This window comes from Urocitellus parryii, chromosome X (genome assembly GCF_045843805.1).
Source record: "Urocitellus parryii isolate mUroPar1 chromosome X, mUroPar1.hap1, whole genome shotgun sequence".
NCBI classification, from domain to species: domain Eukaryota; kingdom Metazoa; phylum Chordata; class Mammalia; order Rodentia; family Sciuridae; genus Urocitellus; species Urocitellus parryii.
Genome location: NC_135547.1, coordinates 59,505,170 through 59,520,931, shown reverse-complemented (window position 1 = coordinate 59,520,931; position 15,762 = coordinate 59,505,170). Strand labels below are relative to the sequence as shown.

At 41.4% G+C, this 15,762-nt stretch overlaps 1 protein-coding gene across 1 annotated transcript; it reads left to right on the top strand.

Annotated features, from left to right (window-relative positions):
- The first annotated feature begins 403 nt into the window (after nucleotides 1-403).
- On the top strand, nucleotides 404-15,539 carry LOC113175668 (nuclear RNA export factor 2-like). Its single transcript, XM_026379975.2, has 19 exons — nucleotides 404-772; nucleotides 1,051-1,134; nucleotides 1,242-1,346; nucleotides 1,454-1,534; nucleotides 1,659-1,728; nucleotides 1,884-1,972; nucleotides 2,093-2,200; nucleotides 2,381-2,490; nucleotides 3,963-3,999; nucleotides 4,392-4,460; nucleotides 4,545-4,600; nucleotides 4,742-4,849; nucleotides 4,967-5,025; nucleotides 5,142-5,257; nucleotides 5,341-5,383; nucleotides 5,937-6,009; nucleotides 6,508-6,690; nucleotides 15,218-15,278; nucleotides 15,400-15,539. Exons 1-19 carry the CDS (start codon nucleotides 722-724, stop codon nucleotides 15,442-15,444), a joined length of 1,548 nt encoding a protein of 515 aa, XP_026235760.2. The 5' UTR covers nucleotides 404-721; the 3' UTR covers nucleotides 15,445-15,539.
- Nucleotides 15,540-15,762: the final 223 nt, after the last annotated feature.

Genomic DNA, 15,762 nt, shown 5'->3' with positions numbered 1-15,762 from the left:
GTTTATAGCAGCACAATTCACAATAGCCAAATTATGCAACCAGGCTGGTTGCCCATAAGTAGATGAATGGATAAAGAAAATATGGAATATATACACAATGAAATTCTACTCAGCAATGCAGAAAAATGAAACAATGTCATTTGCTGATAAACAGATGAAGCTGTAGAACATCAGGCTAAGTGAAATTTATACTTGCATTTTTGTTACCAGTTTCAGAAAACAGTGATGATAACAGTGCTGTTCAAGGAAAAAAGAAAGGTGGAAAAATTTCCCAGGGTAATCTTGGCAGGAAGAATCTTCATTATGAGCATACTGGGTATGAACTGCTTCCTTCAAAACTCCAGGAGGGAGATCGAAATGTGGCAATAAGGTATGTCCACAAAGACCCACAATAAGACAGGAATCAGGCAGCCTGCTTTGCAGATAGCAGCCCCTTGGACAATGCAACTCTTTTACTCTCTGTGGTCTTTTTTTTTTTTCTTCTCTCACTGGAAAACTGAACAACAGTGGAAGTGGCATACTGGTGGAGCAGTCCTCATTGTGACCCTGGTATCAGTGAGGGGAGGGGTATAGAAGGCTTTCTTAGCATTGATGGACACCCTCCTTCTCTCCATTTGCCAGCACTCAAACCACCCGCCGCAATAAGAAGAGAGGGAAATGGCGTAATAAAGAGCAAATCCATATTACTGTATGGAAAGATACAAAACCTGAAGAGAGAGAAATGGGAGAGGACACAAAAGGAGAAGCAATGGGCAACTGGTTCAAGGTTACGGTGAGTGTCATGGAAAGGTCTGCATTAAGTAGGATATTTTGGAAACTAATAGAAGGAAGATGACATTAAACACCATACATTGGTTATTTGGAGAAGAGCTTCTGAGAAGGAGGTTTCAGAAATCCATATTTGGCACAGAAACAAGAAATCATGTCAGTGGTCCCTTTAGAAGTACTTTAAAGCTAGATAGAATGTTGAAAAATAGCACTTGGCTGGGTCTGTCCTCCATCCTATTCCTTGCTGTCTCCTCCTCTCTGACTCTTTCTTTTTATCCTTAGATTCCACATGGGAGAAAGTATGACAAGGCATGGCTAATGAATACAGTCCAGAGCCATTGCATTGTCCCCTTCACCCCAGTGGATGTAAGAGAGGATGGTGAAGCCAGCTGAGTGGGCACAGGGGAGGGGGAGAGGCCTGGCTCAGCAGGGGCCATTGTCATCTGACACCATTGCTTCTGTCTTCACTGTAGTTCCACTACATCAGAAATCAGGCCCGGTTCTTTGTACAGGATGTTAAAACTGCTTCTGCATTAAAGGATATCAGCTACAAGATTTGTGATGAGGAGAACCGAAAGGTGTGTGCTAGGGGCTTTCCCTGTATCATGTTGTCTTGGAGTAGGAGGATGGTTGTTATCTTTAGGATTAGAACTCCTGGTGTTTACCCTACCTCTCCTTCCCACAGATATCTGTCTTTGTCAATACTTCTGCTGTACCCTACTCTATGCAGAATAAGTTCACGCCAGAACAAATGGAGCAGCTAAAGGTAGTGTAGACTCAAAGCAAGTTATATGCCCATTTCTTAGAAACTGCCCACTCCCCTACCCCCTGATATCACTGTCCCCATCCCTATATACTAAGAGCTGCTGTTTCCATCTCTGTCTCTGCAGCTGACTATGAGCAAACGATATGATGTCTCCCAGCAAGTTCTCAACCTCCAAAAGCTCCGTTTTGACTCAGGTATTGCTGACCACAGTAACCCTAGGGCAGGTGAGGGCAGAGGGTTCTTCCTGGGAGGAAGACATAGGGATGGAAACTTGGGGAGTGGTTTTGCTGACATTGATCTAGCTGGACCCCTCTTAGCCTTCTGATTCCCTTGTCTTGGCTTCCCAAAGACTTGGTGGGCCATGACATTCACATGATCCTGAATCGAAGAAACTGCATGTTTGCCACCTTGCAGATCATTGAAAGTAATTTCCCTGAGGTGAGACCTTAGGCCCAGGTTTGGTATTTAGGTAGAGGGGTGGAAGGGATGGTGTTCAGGGCAGATGTGTCTCCCAGGTGCTAGATAATCCCCATCACTCTAACACTTCCTCCCCAAAAGCTGTTGTCCTTGAACATGCAAAACAACAAACTGTACCAGCTGGATGGCCTGTCTGACATTATAGAGAAGGCTCCCAAAGTCAAGATACTAAACCTTTCCAAAAACGAGGTGAGAAGAGAGAGCCAGGTGAAATTTGGGTTGAGGGTGGCTGGTAGTGCACAGCAGGGTGTTGGCAAGAGGCAGACAAAGGCACTTGTGGGTGAGGATTCGAGGGGATGGCATGTAGGATCCCAGGTGTCCCTCTCTTCCCTGGGCCTCCTTAACTGGTTCCCTCCCCATCTTTCTTAGCTGAGGACCGCCAAGGAATTGGACAAGCTGAAAGGGCTGAAGCTGGAAGAGCTGTGGCTAGAAGGGAACCCCTTGTGCAGTACTTTCCCAGACCAGTCTGCCTACGTAAGGTAGATAATGCCTGGTAACACCTGTCACCCTTCATGGGGACCTTTGCTTCCTGGGAGCCGGAGCTGCCCCTGATGTCCCCGTCTGCAGGAGGATGCAGCCCTGGTCCTCTGAAAGGACCACAGGCCACACCCTATCCTCTATCTATGTCCCTCAGCTATGCTCACAGGTCTGCTTTCCTTCTTCTGACCTGCCCCTCATTTTCACCTGGGCTGGGGTGTGTTTCCCACCTCTCTGTACTGACCTCCTCCAGCAAGCCCTCCGAAGATGGACTTGGGCTTCCCTCCTCTCTCCTAAGAGTGGCTATTCTTCCCTTGCTCCAGAAAAGCCCCCCTTCCTGTCCCAGGCTGACATGGAAATTTTATGCCAGTGCTGAGGACCAGGGTGGCTACCATCTCAACATCTGTTCCTCTAAGCCATTGGTGGGAACTGTTTCCTCCTTGGGGAGAAACTTGGGTTCCCTGAGTCAAGGAGCCAGAGGTGGGCCACTGACAGCGAGCAGAGGCCTTCCCAAGACAGGAGGGGAAGGCACAGGGCAAAGGAGGGGCAGGAGGAGGAGGAGGAGAAGGCGGGAGCACAGGCCACTCAGGGGCACTGCTGCTCTCTCCCCCACTCCACATCCCACATCCAACCTGGTCCCTCAGAGCAGCCCTGGGTAGCCCAAGTCAAGATGCTTCCTTGGGCAAGACACTGACTCAGACAGGCACAGGTGCACAGGGACCACCATGAGGGAACCTAGTGCTCATAAGAGGGGGCCACAGACCCTCTGTCACATGCTGAGCTGGTGCCTGATTCTTCACTATTGGTGCTGGGAATGACACCTCTTGTGGGGGCGGCTCCTTTTCCCATACCTGGCCCCCTCTGGGCCCACACAGGAGACAGAGGCTGAACCTGCATCCTGTGGGCCCCAGCCCAACAGGTACAAGTTTGCATTCCTGCCTGAGGCTGCAGGGCCAGCCAGGGGCAGGTGAAGGAATGGGCTGCAGTAGGGCAGCTGGTTTCTTCTCACTTCTGCCTTGACCTCCAGCACCAGGGGGCAGCATCTTCCCCTTCCCTTTGCTTTGCTTCCTCTATCACCATCTCTCCCTCCCCTGCCTTCACTCCCTTTCTGTGGCCATACCCCTGCCTTCCCCTGCCTGCCTCACTCACCAAACCCCCACCCCACCCAGCATCCTATCCTGGGGGGCGAGAGTATGACCTGGTCTTGGTCTGGCCAGGCCATGCCCCACGGAAGGCTGGACACCCAGCACAGTAGCAGAACCCTGGTCTCCCACCCCATTCCCTGCTCCCTTCAGAGCCTTCCATGGGGGGACCTGGAAGAAGGTAAGGGAGGCAGGGTGGGCCCTGGAGGAGGGGGCCAGGCCAGTGTAGATGGGAGGTACCCAGGGGGAAGGAGAGGGAGGAGAGCAAGAGGGAGAGAGTGTGCACAACCCTCCACTGTCACCTCACTTCATTAGATTTTTCATTTGCACAGTGCTATCCAGGATTGTTTCCCCAATTTGTTACGCCTGGTAAGTACACACTTCCGGTCTTGTCTCCTTACTCACATGCCTGACCTCCCCGCTGGCCCCAGGCCTTGTGGGCCTTGCCTAGATTACGTGTGCACCAGACCCTCATCCATCTTAAAGGGCATGGATTCTCCCTGGCATGGACATTTTCCCTAGGGAGAACACACATGTATGTGTGCACACATGCATGTACACCCACCTACAGGTTGCATATAATGGCAGAGATTCCCAACAGCTCATGATGTAGATGCCTAGTGTGATCTCATCCACAGAATTTCCAGGGCCATTTTTGAGCTAGCATCTGGCCCTTGTTCCCCCTTGGGCCTGTTCAACTCCTTGTTCATACTGTGCCACCACCCTGAGCTGCACTGCTGACTTCCTCTTCCCTTCTCCAGGATGGCCAGGAGTTATCCACACCAGTTGTCATTGACCCTGATGCCCCCAAATTAATAAAACCCTGCAAGGTGAGGAAGAAGGACCAACAGAGATGGGGGTGTTGCAGGGGAGACTTTATCCATCACAGAGTCTAAAATGAATTTTTATTCCAGGAAAGCTATAAAGGATCTGAGACCTTAAAGAATCTAGTTCTGCAATTCCTACAGGAGTAAGTTCCCCCTGAGACTTTGAGGAGAGGGAGGCTTGGGACAGGCTTGGCTTCCATAGCACCAGACTGCTCATAGGAGTTTTCTGGTCTCATTTGGGGGTTAGGCCACAGAGATAGCCTGTTCCCTTTGCTCCCCAATAGATATTACCTGATCTATGACTATGGAGATCGACAGGGTCTACTTAGTGCTTACCATGATGAGGCCTGCTTCTCTCTGACCATTCCCTTCAGCCCCAAGGACCCAGCCCCGTGAGTATCACAGTTCAGGCTCTGGTCCAGGATGGTGTGACTCTCTCACAGACACATATGAGTTCTGGAAATAAACACACTGGCTGACCCACCCTCTTATTCCTCTTTTTCTCCTAGAAATAGCTTGTGCAAGTACTTCAAGTATAGTAGGAATATGAAGAAGCTCAAGGATTCCAGTAAGTGTGAGAAGGGGAAGACTGGGTAGCATAAGGGAGCATGACAGGCAACAATTTTAAGGACCAACGGCCAGGGTATGGTATTGCTCCTATCTTCGTTTCTGTTTTCTCTACAGACATGAGGAGACAACTGCTGAAACACACAAAACATGACATCGTGGACTACCTCAGTGTGTTGCCCAAAACTGAGCATGACTTCAGTTGCCTTATGGTAGATATGTGGTTCCAGACGGTAAGCACCTGCTTCCTCCCTGAACACTGGAGGTGGGAAAGAGATTAAGCAAAATCCTGAGCTCTTGCATTTTCCCCCTTTAGGAAACAATGGTCTGCTTCTCTGTGAATGGGGTGTTCAAGGAAGGTGAGTGTCTTTACGACCCCCTACTCAGATCCCCTACTGCTTCCTCCTTCTCAGAACTTCTCCAGCTTCTCCAGTTGTGGCTGGGACTTTCCTTCCTATTCTTCTCTCTATGTTCTCCTGCCTACACTATCCCACAAACCATCCGGGCATGAATATTGTCCATGATTATCTGTCCCATAGCTCAGGTGTTAGAGACATAGGTGTTGGATGTTGATGGCTGTCCTACAAGGTCTTTACTTTATAGTCTTGAATCCGTTACTCTCTGCTTCCCCATTTGCAAATCAGAGCTAACAGAACCCATTTCTCTGGTAGATGTGAGAGAAGGATCAAGTAAACTTTTGAAGTGGTTTTCACATGGCCCAACATGTGATAAGGGACTCATCACTGGGAGTTAATTTTTCCAGTTGTTGTCCTCCATTCCTGTCACGCCTCCCAACTCCAAGTGAATGATTGTCTGAGTCTGGCCCCCTTCAGCAGAAGACCCTGATTGGGGAATATTGTTTGAATTAAAGTATGTGCATCTCTAAAGGGGTATTGTTTGCTGTCCTTAAAGCAGAAGGAAAGTCTCAAGGATGTGTTCATGCCTTCACCCGGACCTTCATTGCTATCCCTACCAACAATTCCAGGTAAGTTCTAAGTTATGGGTGGGAAAAACCACACCATCATGGGGCCAGAATTATAGTACTGTGATGGTGCAATCCCCAGAGTATTCTTAATACTGGGGAAAGTCAACAGATTAGTTCAAGGATAAGTCTAGCCTAGTGTTTAAGAGCATTGACACTTGGGATAGACCTCTCTTTCTGACCTCAACACTTGCTACCTATATAACATGGGTCAAGACACATGACTTATCTCTGATTCAATGTCTTCTTCTGAAAACAGAAATTCGAGTGTTGTGCAGAATAAATGCAGTGGAGTTAAGTCTAAAACTCTGGTCAGGCTGGTAGATAGTCCCTCCAAAAGTAGGCAGTGTGGGAGGGATGGAGGCTTCCAGACAAGGAAGCCATGCAGAGTAGGGATATGGAAAGAATCTTGTTTACTGAGTGGCGGTGAATATAGGATTGTCATTGGTAGTGAGGGATTGTCCATCTCTACTATTGTCTGAGGGTCAATTTTTCCTCCAGTATATGCATCATGAATGATGAGTTGATTGTGAGGAATGCCAGCCCTGATGAGATCCAGAGCTCTTTCTCCATCCCAATGCCTGCACTGTTTTCCACCTCCATGCCTACCCTCTCCCAGGAGCAGCAGGAAATGGTGAAGGTTTTCTCTACACAGTCTGGGATGAAACTTGAATGGTCTCAAAAGTGAGTGCTGGGTATGTACAGGAATGGGTTAAACTGGAGACTGGGTGAGTGAATCATGGGAACTAGCAGAAAATTTAAAAAATAATTATTGGGATATTTTACTTCCCCCTACAAAATGGGCTCATAAAAATGTATCCTAATTTTATACTGTAAAGAAATGTTAAAACAGTTTAATGTTCAGCCAACAAAGTCTTGCATATGGAAAATCCTAAAGAACCCCCAAGAAAATATCAGTGTTGATTTAAAAATTACACAAGATTGCATGATAACATATCTATATACATATATTATTTGCATTTCTGTGCACTTGCATTGAACAATCCAAAAAGGAAATTAAGAAACCATTTCCATTATAATAGCATCAGCAAGAAAAAATAACAAAAGATAATGGGAGGTAGAGCAAGATTACAGCCTAATAAGATCCTCCTGTAATCTCTCCCCAAAGATTTACCAAGTTGAATAGCTATTAATGCACCAACTACCAGGACAAGAACTAATTAAATCAGGTGAGAGGGCTGATTTACAAAATCAGTTTTTACAAAATCAGAGAGACCTAATTTACAAAAAAAAATGCATTGAAGAAGGCAAGAAGGAAGGAGGATTTAAAATTTAACAAGCTTACAGGATATTAGACAAAGGGGAATGAAGAGAAGGGAGGGGAATAGGAAAAGGAAAGATAGTGGAATGAATCCAAAATAACTTCCCTATGTACTTATATGGATACATCATAGTGAATCCCATCACCATCATGTACATCCATAAGAATGGGGTCCTAACTAGAATAATGCCACAGTCTGGCTAGGCGCAAAATCACGAGCCACTCAAGCAGGAACAAACTTTATTTTTGAAACTGCCACCAATGCCCCCGCTCCAGGGAAGATTGCCGACCGACCCACGCAGCCGACCCATGCAGCCAACGACCCACGCAGCGACCCACACAGCGTTTTCCCAGACCCCAACAGGAAGTCCGTCCTCCAGAATTCCCTCCTACCGCACTTCCCCAACCAATGGGAACTCTCCAGGAGTCCTGTAGCAGGCCAAGGTGGACAGCAGGAGTCCAATATCCATATGTATGCAGATCTTAACATAATCATATCATCTCAATGGCTTGCTGGCTCACCTTTCAACCAAAAATGCCATGCATCATATTACTTGGCTGTGGCTCTTAGCAGAATAAGATATATTCCATGATTTTATCAAAATGAATTCTACTGTCATGAATAACTAAAAAGAACCAATTTTTTAAAAGGTTGCAGGATAAAAGGCTTATCCTTACCTTCTTCCTCCAACTCCAAGCAGCTCAGAGCATAGAGAAGCACCTCCCACTTTGGGGAGGGAGAAAGATGTTCAGGTATTGACCTTGAAACTCAGTATCAGGCCTGCCACAGTGAAACCCCACGCTATGTAGAGCACCATGACCCCCTACCACAAGGCCAGTACTCCTGGACTGAACACTGAAACTACATTAGACAAAGAGACTACCTCTACCTCCGCTCCTCAATTCTTGGGCAGCAGAGTGGAGAGTAGGACTTTACTTGCTGGGGAGCAAGACAGGAAAGCTAGCGTAGGGCTTTGTCTCAAGGCCCAGTGCCAGGCCTGCCGAAGTGAGACCAAGCACCCAGTAGAAATTGAAAGTCCCATATGCAGGCCAGAACTCATAGACAGAGCCTCTAGACCAGTCTGGCATCAGGAAAAGACTGTATGTCTTCATGACAGACTTGAGTTTTGACCACATCAGTTCAGCCTTTGAGTGGACCTAGGGAGCATTCATTCTCCTGAGATTGTGCAGGCCCCTGCAGTTGTAAGACTCAGGTGGGACCAGCTTGGTACCAACCTTTGTGGCCAAACAACTCTTTCCACCAACAATCCCCCGTACTAGACAGCACAGCTATCACCAGGACAATGCTCACAGACTGGACCCTTAAACTGCCCAATACCAGGCAGATCTGTGTTTCAGTGGGACAGATTGATGTTTCAGCCAGTATTACCACACTGGCTTTGCCATTGGACTGGGTGTACTCCTGAGACTGTGTGGATTCCTGTGGCTATGAGAATCTGCTGCAGCCCAGCTAGAGTCAACCCAAGTGGCAAAGTACCTTGAGCAACACTACTCTAACCTTGGTCATTGTAGTGATGGAAGACCCCATTCACTTTGGGTAGGAAAAAGCAGAAAGCACAGGACATTATTACTAGCTCTTAGTGCTGAACTGATGAAACTTAACACTGGGCAGATCCTAATAGTCCTCTCCTCAGGACTGCCTATGAACAGAGCCTCTGGAACAGTTCCAGTGCCAAGGAAAGGCATATGTCCCCACTCAATTATACTTCTGTTCCAACTACATTATCTATGGATGGTTCCAGCAGTCTTAAGCCATGAGTCCTCCTCAGTAATAGCCCATAACATTGTGTACCTTGATCCTAACCTAGTATCTCGGTGGTCTTAGTGAGGTGTTGGCTCAGGGTGTGATAGAATTTGGTGGTTTTGATGGCCACAGGTGTAATATAGGAGCCTCAGGCTGATTCATCCATGGTGATTGCCTACAGCTGGGAAGAATCTTACAGTGTCAGACTACAGTCCAGTAACTATGGATTAGGGATATAGGCCTAAACACACACATGCCCACACATGGCATTTTACACATCCATAAAGAAGAATGAAGTTTTGTCATTTGCCTGTAAATGGATGAAATGACAGAACATAATATTAAATGAAATATGACAGCCTCAGAAAATCAGGGTCATATTTTTCTCTTATATGTGGAACATAGAAAAAAAGAAGGGCAAGGAAATTTTCATGAAAATAGAAGGGAGACCAGTAGAATAGAGAATGGAGATTTGGATGAGGGAGAAGACAAGAGCAAAGGGAGGTACTAGGCAGTGAAATTGAACAAATTATTTTATGTTTATGTACAAACGTATCATAATGAATCCCACCATTTTGTATAATTATAATGCATCAATTATAATCTTGTGTGTTGCAAGATTAGACTTCTGTTCCAACTATATTACCTATGGATGGTTCCAGCAGTCTTAAGCCATGAGTCCTTAGTATAAATACTAAAACAAATTATTAAAAACTAGTAAGTGATATTAATGTGTTAAGTGATAGGCAATATTGAAAGATGTAAAAATGGGATATAAAAATTTTTAAATATGAGGAAAAATGGAATGCAACAGGAGAGTTTTCTTGTGAGTATATTTTCTCCTGTTCTTTTTCCATTTTGTTTCTTTCTCTTCTTATGCTCATGTTAAATTACTGTCATTCAAGCTAGCTTGATATGATCAGAAGATTTTGTTGGTGAGCCTTATGGTAATAGACAAACAAAAATAAGCAAGAAATCAAAACATACCAGTAAATTCACTTAACCACCAAATAAAACTACAAAAGAGGGAGGGAGAAAGAAAGAAAAAACTACAAAGAAATTAGAAAACAAGTAAGAACTTAGGTATCCATAATTACCTTGAACATAAATGCCTTAAGTTTTCCAATTAAAAGATATAGAGTGGCAGAATGGATTTAAAACAATGGCAATATGTTACTTAAAAGAAACTCATTTCACCTGTAAGGACACACATAGATTTAAAGTGAAGGAATAGAATAAGGTATTCTATGCAAATAGAAGCCAAAATAAAGAAGTATCCATATTTATATTGGAAAACAGAGTTTAAATCAAAAGCAGTAAAATGAAACAAGGAAGGTCATTATATAATGATGAACCAGTCAATTCATCAGGATGAATGAACAATTCTAGACCACAGATAATCAGGGGGCACTCCTTATAACTCTTCAAAGAGCAATTAGGTGCCTAGACATGCCAAGGAACTGTGTAACACATCTCTGCCTTGGCTCTGAGATATACCCCCAGTAAGAGATCACTCCATGTTAAATAACTCAGCAAGGAATATTTTTAGAATCTTTAATGTAAGTTTTTTATTTCATTGTTATTTTCTTCTGTGTTGACTTCACAGTTTTCCTCATTTTTTGATATTGCATACTTTATTCCAATTTTATGTATTTTAATGTATTAATTGGATTTACTCTTCTGTCTTTCTCATTGTTATACTCTGCCCTCTTTTTTTCTCTGTGTCTGCTCACATTATCTGTTTTAGTCTCTCTTCTGCCTTTTCCTCTGCCTTTTTTGTTAACTTCCTCTTTACTTTTCCTTGTCATGCCCTATATCATTTAATGGAAATCTTTCTTCCTTTAATACTTAATTTTTCACTTTATTCAAAATCAAAGAAGAAATAAAAACCTTCCAAAATAAGCATGAACTAAAGGAGTTCATAATCATTAAACTAGCATTGTAGAACATACTCAAAGAATCCTACACAGAGAAGAGCAGAATGGAGGAGAAAGAATAAATCACATTAGAAAAATAAATAAGCTGCTGAGAAATAGAAATGATTCAAACCTTAGAAATAAAACACAATTACAGGAAGTAACATATACCTCTGTATATTAACAGTGAATGTAAATGGTCTTAATTCTTTAAGTACATGACCAGAAATTTTGAAACTGACAGAAGGGAAAAAAACTGTGGAAATACTTCAATATAGGTGCAGGCAAAACTTCAAAATAGTATCCCTATAACTCAGGAAATAAGAGAAAGAATCAATAAATGGGATGGCATCAAACTGAAAGTTTCTGCATATCAAAGAGAACCTACTCAATGGGAGAAACTCTTTGCCAGCTACTCCTCCAACAGAGGACTAATATCCAGAACATAGAAAGAACTCAAAAATCTCAACATTAAAAATGCAATCAATTAAGAGATGAACTAAACAAATATGTCTCAAAAGGAGAGTACAAATGGCCAATGATTACATGAAAAATATTCAACATTTTTGGCAATCAAGTAAATGTAAATCAAATCCATTTCATTCCAGTTAGAATGGCAACCATCAAGAATACAAATTACAATAAATGCTGGTGAGGATATGGTGAAAAAAGAATCTTATATACTGTTAGTGGGAATGTAAATTACTACAGCCACTATGGAAATTGGTATGGAGGTTCCTTAATAAACTAAAAATAGAACTACTACATTATCCAGCTTTACCACTCCTTGGTATTGATCCAAAAGAACTAAAGTCAGCATATTTTAGAAATATATACATACCCAAGTTTATAGCAGTACAATTCACAATAGCCAAGTTATGGAACCAACCTAGGTATCTGTCTACAGGTGAATGGATAAAGAAAATGTGGTGTATACATGATGGAGTTTTATTCAACCATAAAAAAGAACAAAATTATGTAACTTGCAGGTACATGAGTGGAACTGAGATTATAATTCAAAGTGAAATAAGTCATATTCAAAAAGAAAGCTATCATGTTTTCCCACATCTGTGGAAACTGGAGGGGGAAAATAGGGATGCCATGAAAGTAGAAGAGAGACATGTAGGGTAGAGGAAGAGAATCAGGGGAGCTGAGATGGGATGTTGGGATGCTATCAGGAAGTGGAGTTGATCAAATTATATATTTATTTGTGCACCAATATGCCACAATGAAATCTACCATTTTGTGAAATTAATATGCACCATACAAATGAATAAATAAATCACCTTTGAAACATAAAATATGTATTGTTCAGTATTACACTGAACTCTATTAATAGGTACAAATAATACATACTAATAAAAATAAAATAATTAAAAATAAGAAAAATTGGGAAAAAATGAAATCAAAATGTCACAGTTACAGATGACATGACCTTCTATGTAGCAAACCCAAAATCTCAACAAAAAATTAGAACTAATAAATGAATTCAGCAAAGTTACAGGATACAAAATCAACATAAAAAATCAATAGTGTTGCTATATACCAGTAGTGAGTTATACAGAATAGAAATCAAGAAAGGAATACCTTTTACAATTGCTACAAAGATTAAAAGAACTAGAAATACAGTTAACCAAAGAGGTGAATGATCTCTACAATGGTTATTATAAAGCATTTATGAAAGGTTCAGGGGACAAAAGAAAATGGAAAGACATACTGTGTCATGAATTGGAAGAATCAATATTGTTAAAAGGCCCATGCTAACCCTAAGCAATTTATGGATTCAGTGTGATGTTTATTAAAATGTCAATGGAGGGCTGAGGCTGTAGCTCAGCGGTAGCACACTTGCCTGGAATGTGTGAGGCACTGAGTTCGATCCTCAGCACCACATATAAGAAAATAAAAAAATAAAGGTCCATTGACAACTAAAAGAATATTTTAAAAAATCATTAAAATGTCAATGGAATTCTTCACAGAACTAGAAAAAAACATATAATATTTATATGGAACCACACACACACACACACACACACACACACACACACACACAAACACAAAAATAGCCAAAGCCATTTTGAGCAAAAAGAACAAAGCAGGAGGCATTATGCTACCTGACTTCAAAACATGGTCTCAGAATAGCCACAGTAGTCTTTAGAGAGAAGAGAAAATTAGTAATCTCATACTTCCCTGTTTCAAAACAGTACAAAGTTACTGTAATCAAAACTGCAGGGTGGACTGGGGATGCAGTTCAGTGAGAGTGCTTGTGTACCATAAGAGAGGCCCTGTGTTCAATCCCCAGCACTACAAACCAAAATAAAAATTTAAAACACTGCATGGTACTGGCATGTGAATAGATATGTAGATCAATGCAATAAAATTGAGAATTCAAAAATAAACCCTGACATTTATGGTCAATTTATTTATTTATTTATTTATTATTATTTTTTTAATTTTTATTGTTGGATGTTCAAAACATTACATAGTTCTTGATATATCATATTTCACACTTTGATTCAAGTGGGTTATTATGAACTCCCATTTTCAATTGATTTTTTTAAAAAATTATTTTTGTTGATAGAACTTTATTTTTATTTATTTATATGTGGTGCTGAGAATCAAACTCAGTACCTCACACATGCTAGGCAGGCACTTTACAACTGAGCTACAACCTTGCAATCTTAATTTTTATGATTTTTATAATCTTAAAAAATATTTTTTAAAGAATTTTGAAAAAAATGAAGAATACTCTTCCTTAAAATAAATGGTGCATCTATTCGGTGGACAAATAGATAATTATATGTATATAAAATTGTAAGATAAAAAATTTTGAACCCTTCCACTTACCACATACAAAAATTGACTCAAAGGATCAAATATAAAGATCTAAAAGTAACACTAAAACTAAAAAGCTCTGAGAAGGAAATAGAAGTTTATATCCTGATGATCTTGGATTAGGCAATAGTTTCTTTCATATGATATCAAAAGCTCAAGCAACTGAAGAAAATAGATATGGTTAACTTCATGAAAATTAAAAAGTTGTTTGCACCAAAGGACAATATCCAGAAAGTAAAATACAACCCAGAGAAAGGGAGAAAATGTTTGGAAGTAAATAGTACTATCCAGAATATATGGAGGACACTTACAACTCAACAATAACAAGACAAAAAAAAAAATTGAAAGTGGGGAAATCATTGGAATAGATGTTTCTCCAAAGAAGTTATATAAATGACCAAGCAAATCACATAAAAACATACTCAACATCATTGGTCATTAGGGAAATACAAATTGAAACTATAATGAAATACTGCTTCACACAAAAATGACTTTAATAGTTGAAAAAGAAGATAAATGCTCGTGAAGTTGTAGAAAAACTAAAAACCTCATAAATTACTGGTGGGAATGTAAAGTGAAGCTGTTACCATTAAAACATTTTAGTGGTTCCTCAAAATTTTAAACATGGAGTGGCCCAGTAATCCCATTCCTAAGCATATACTATGCGCAATGATAATGTATGTTTTTTCAAAAATTTGTATGTCCATAGCAGCATTATTTCTAATAGATGAAAAGTAGAAAGAACTCAAGGGTCTTTTACCTGATGATCAAACAAATAAATGTGGTACATACATGCACTAGAATTTTATTCAATCATTAAAAATAATATAGTCCTGATACATGCTATAACATAGGTGAACCTTGAAAATATAATAAGTAAAAGAAATCAGTCACAAAAAGACACATGGTATGATTCCACTTATATGAAATGTCCAGGATAGAAGGCAGAGTTGTTGTTGCCAGGGTCTGGGAGAAGAGGGAGAATAGTTATCTCTAACAGTTAAGAGTTTCTTTTTGAGGAATTTGATAGATGAGGAAATCACACAATATTGTGAATATGCTAGAAACCATTAAATTATACACCTGAAGAGAGTAAATGTGTCTTTTATCTACAATTTTAAAGGGATTGGAATTCTTTATTTTTGAATTTCAATTTGTTATATTCTTGAGCATCTTTTTATCAGTATGATTGATGCTTTTGAACATCCCTATTTTTCTGCTTTGAATTTGGGTGAGCATGAATGTTAGTGACAGACATTTTGGTTTTCACAAGGTCTTTTTTCATCATTACAGTGGTCTTCATTCTGGTACATGCATCCCAGAAAAAGAGCAGCATAGGTTAAGAGATGGCGTTTTGTGGCCAGCATGTCTGTACTATGGTAATAATGGAGATCACCTGTTCTTCTCTCACTGAAGGTGCCTTGAAGACAATGAGTGGAACTACACCAGAGCTGGTCAGGTCTTCATTATGCTTCAGGTGAGACCTGGGGACCAAGAGGGTAAAAAATGTATGTCTGTGGGCCTTCAGTAAAGTAGAGATTGGGTGGATGGAACTCAGGGCACCTAGCTCTTCTGACATTCCAATTCCTTCCATCCAGATGGAGGGCAAGATCCCAGAAGAGGCCTTCAAACAGTTACCCTGAAAGGAGCCCTTGAATGCCATCCTCCTTTTCATCCACATCATTGTTTCTCTGTCACCAACTTAAGTTTATGATGCTTTGGAGATCTAGCTGACCAAGAAGCCAAAGTTAACCTTCCAAAGGGCCAGTTGTTCTGTTTTCCCCATTGAAGGTGGCTGTTTATTTTCATAATAAAGATTGATATTCTACTTTACATGTTGTTGTGCCCAGGATTGATCTTCTTTGCCATAGCTGTAAGCCAGTGAGGACTTGGGCACCCCTGCTCCCACCAGATGTATGGAGAATAAATTTGGTTCAACACTTGCCTGAAATTTGAAACTG

Coding starts and splice junctions, on each gene's coding strand:
- LOC113175668 (XM_026379975.2), top strand. CDS start 722: ATGGGAGAGGACACAAAAGGAGAAGCAATGGGCAACTGGTTCAAGGTT. Junction 1,135..1,241: donor TCCCCTTCACCCCAGTGGAT/GTAAGAGAGGAT, acceptor TCTTCACTGTAG/TTCCACTACATCAGAAATCA. Junction 4,601..4,741: donor GTTCTGCAATTCCTACAGGA/GTAAGTTCCCCC, acceptor GCTCCCCAATAG/ATATTACCTGATCTATGACT.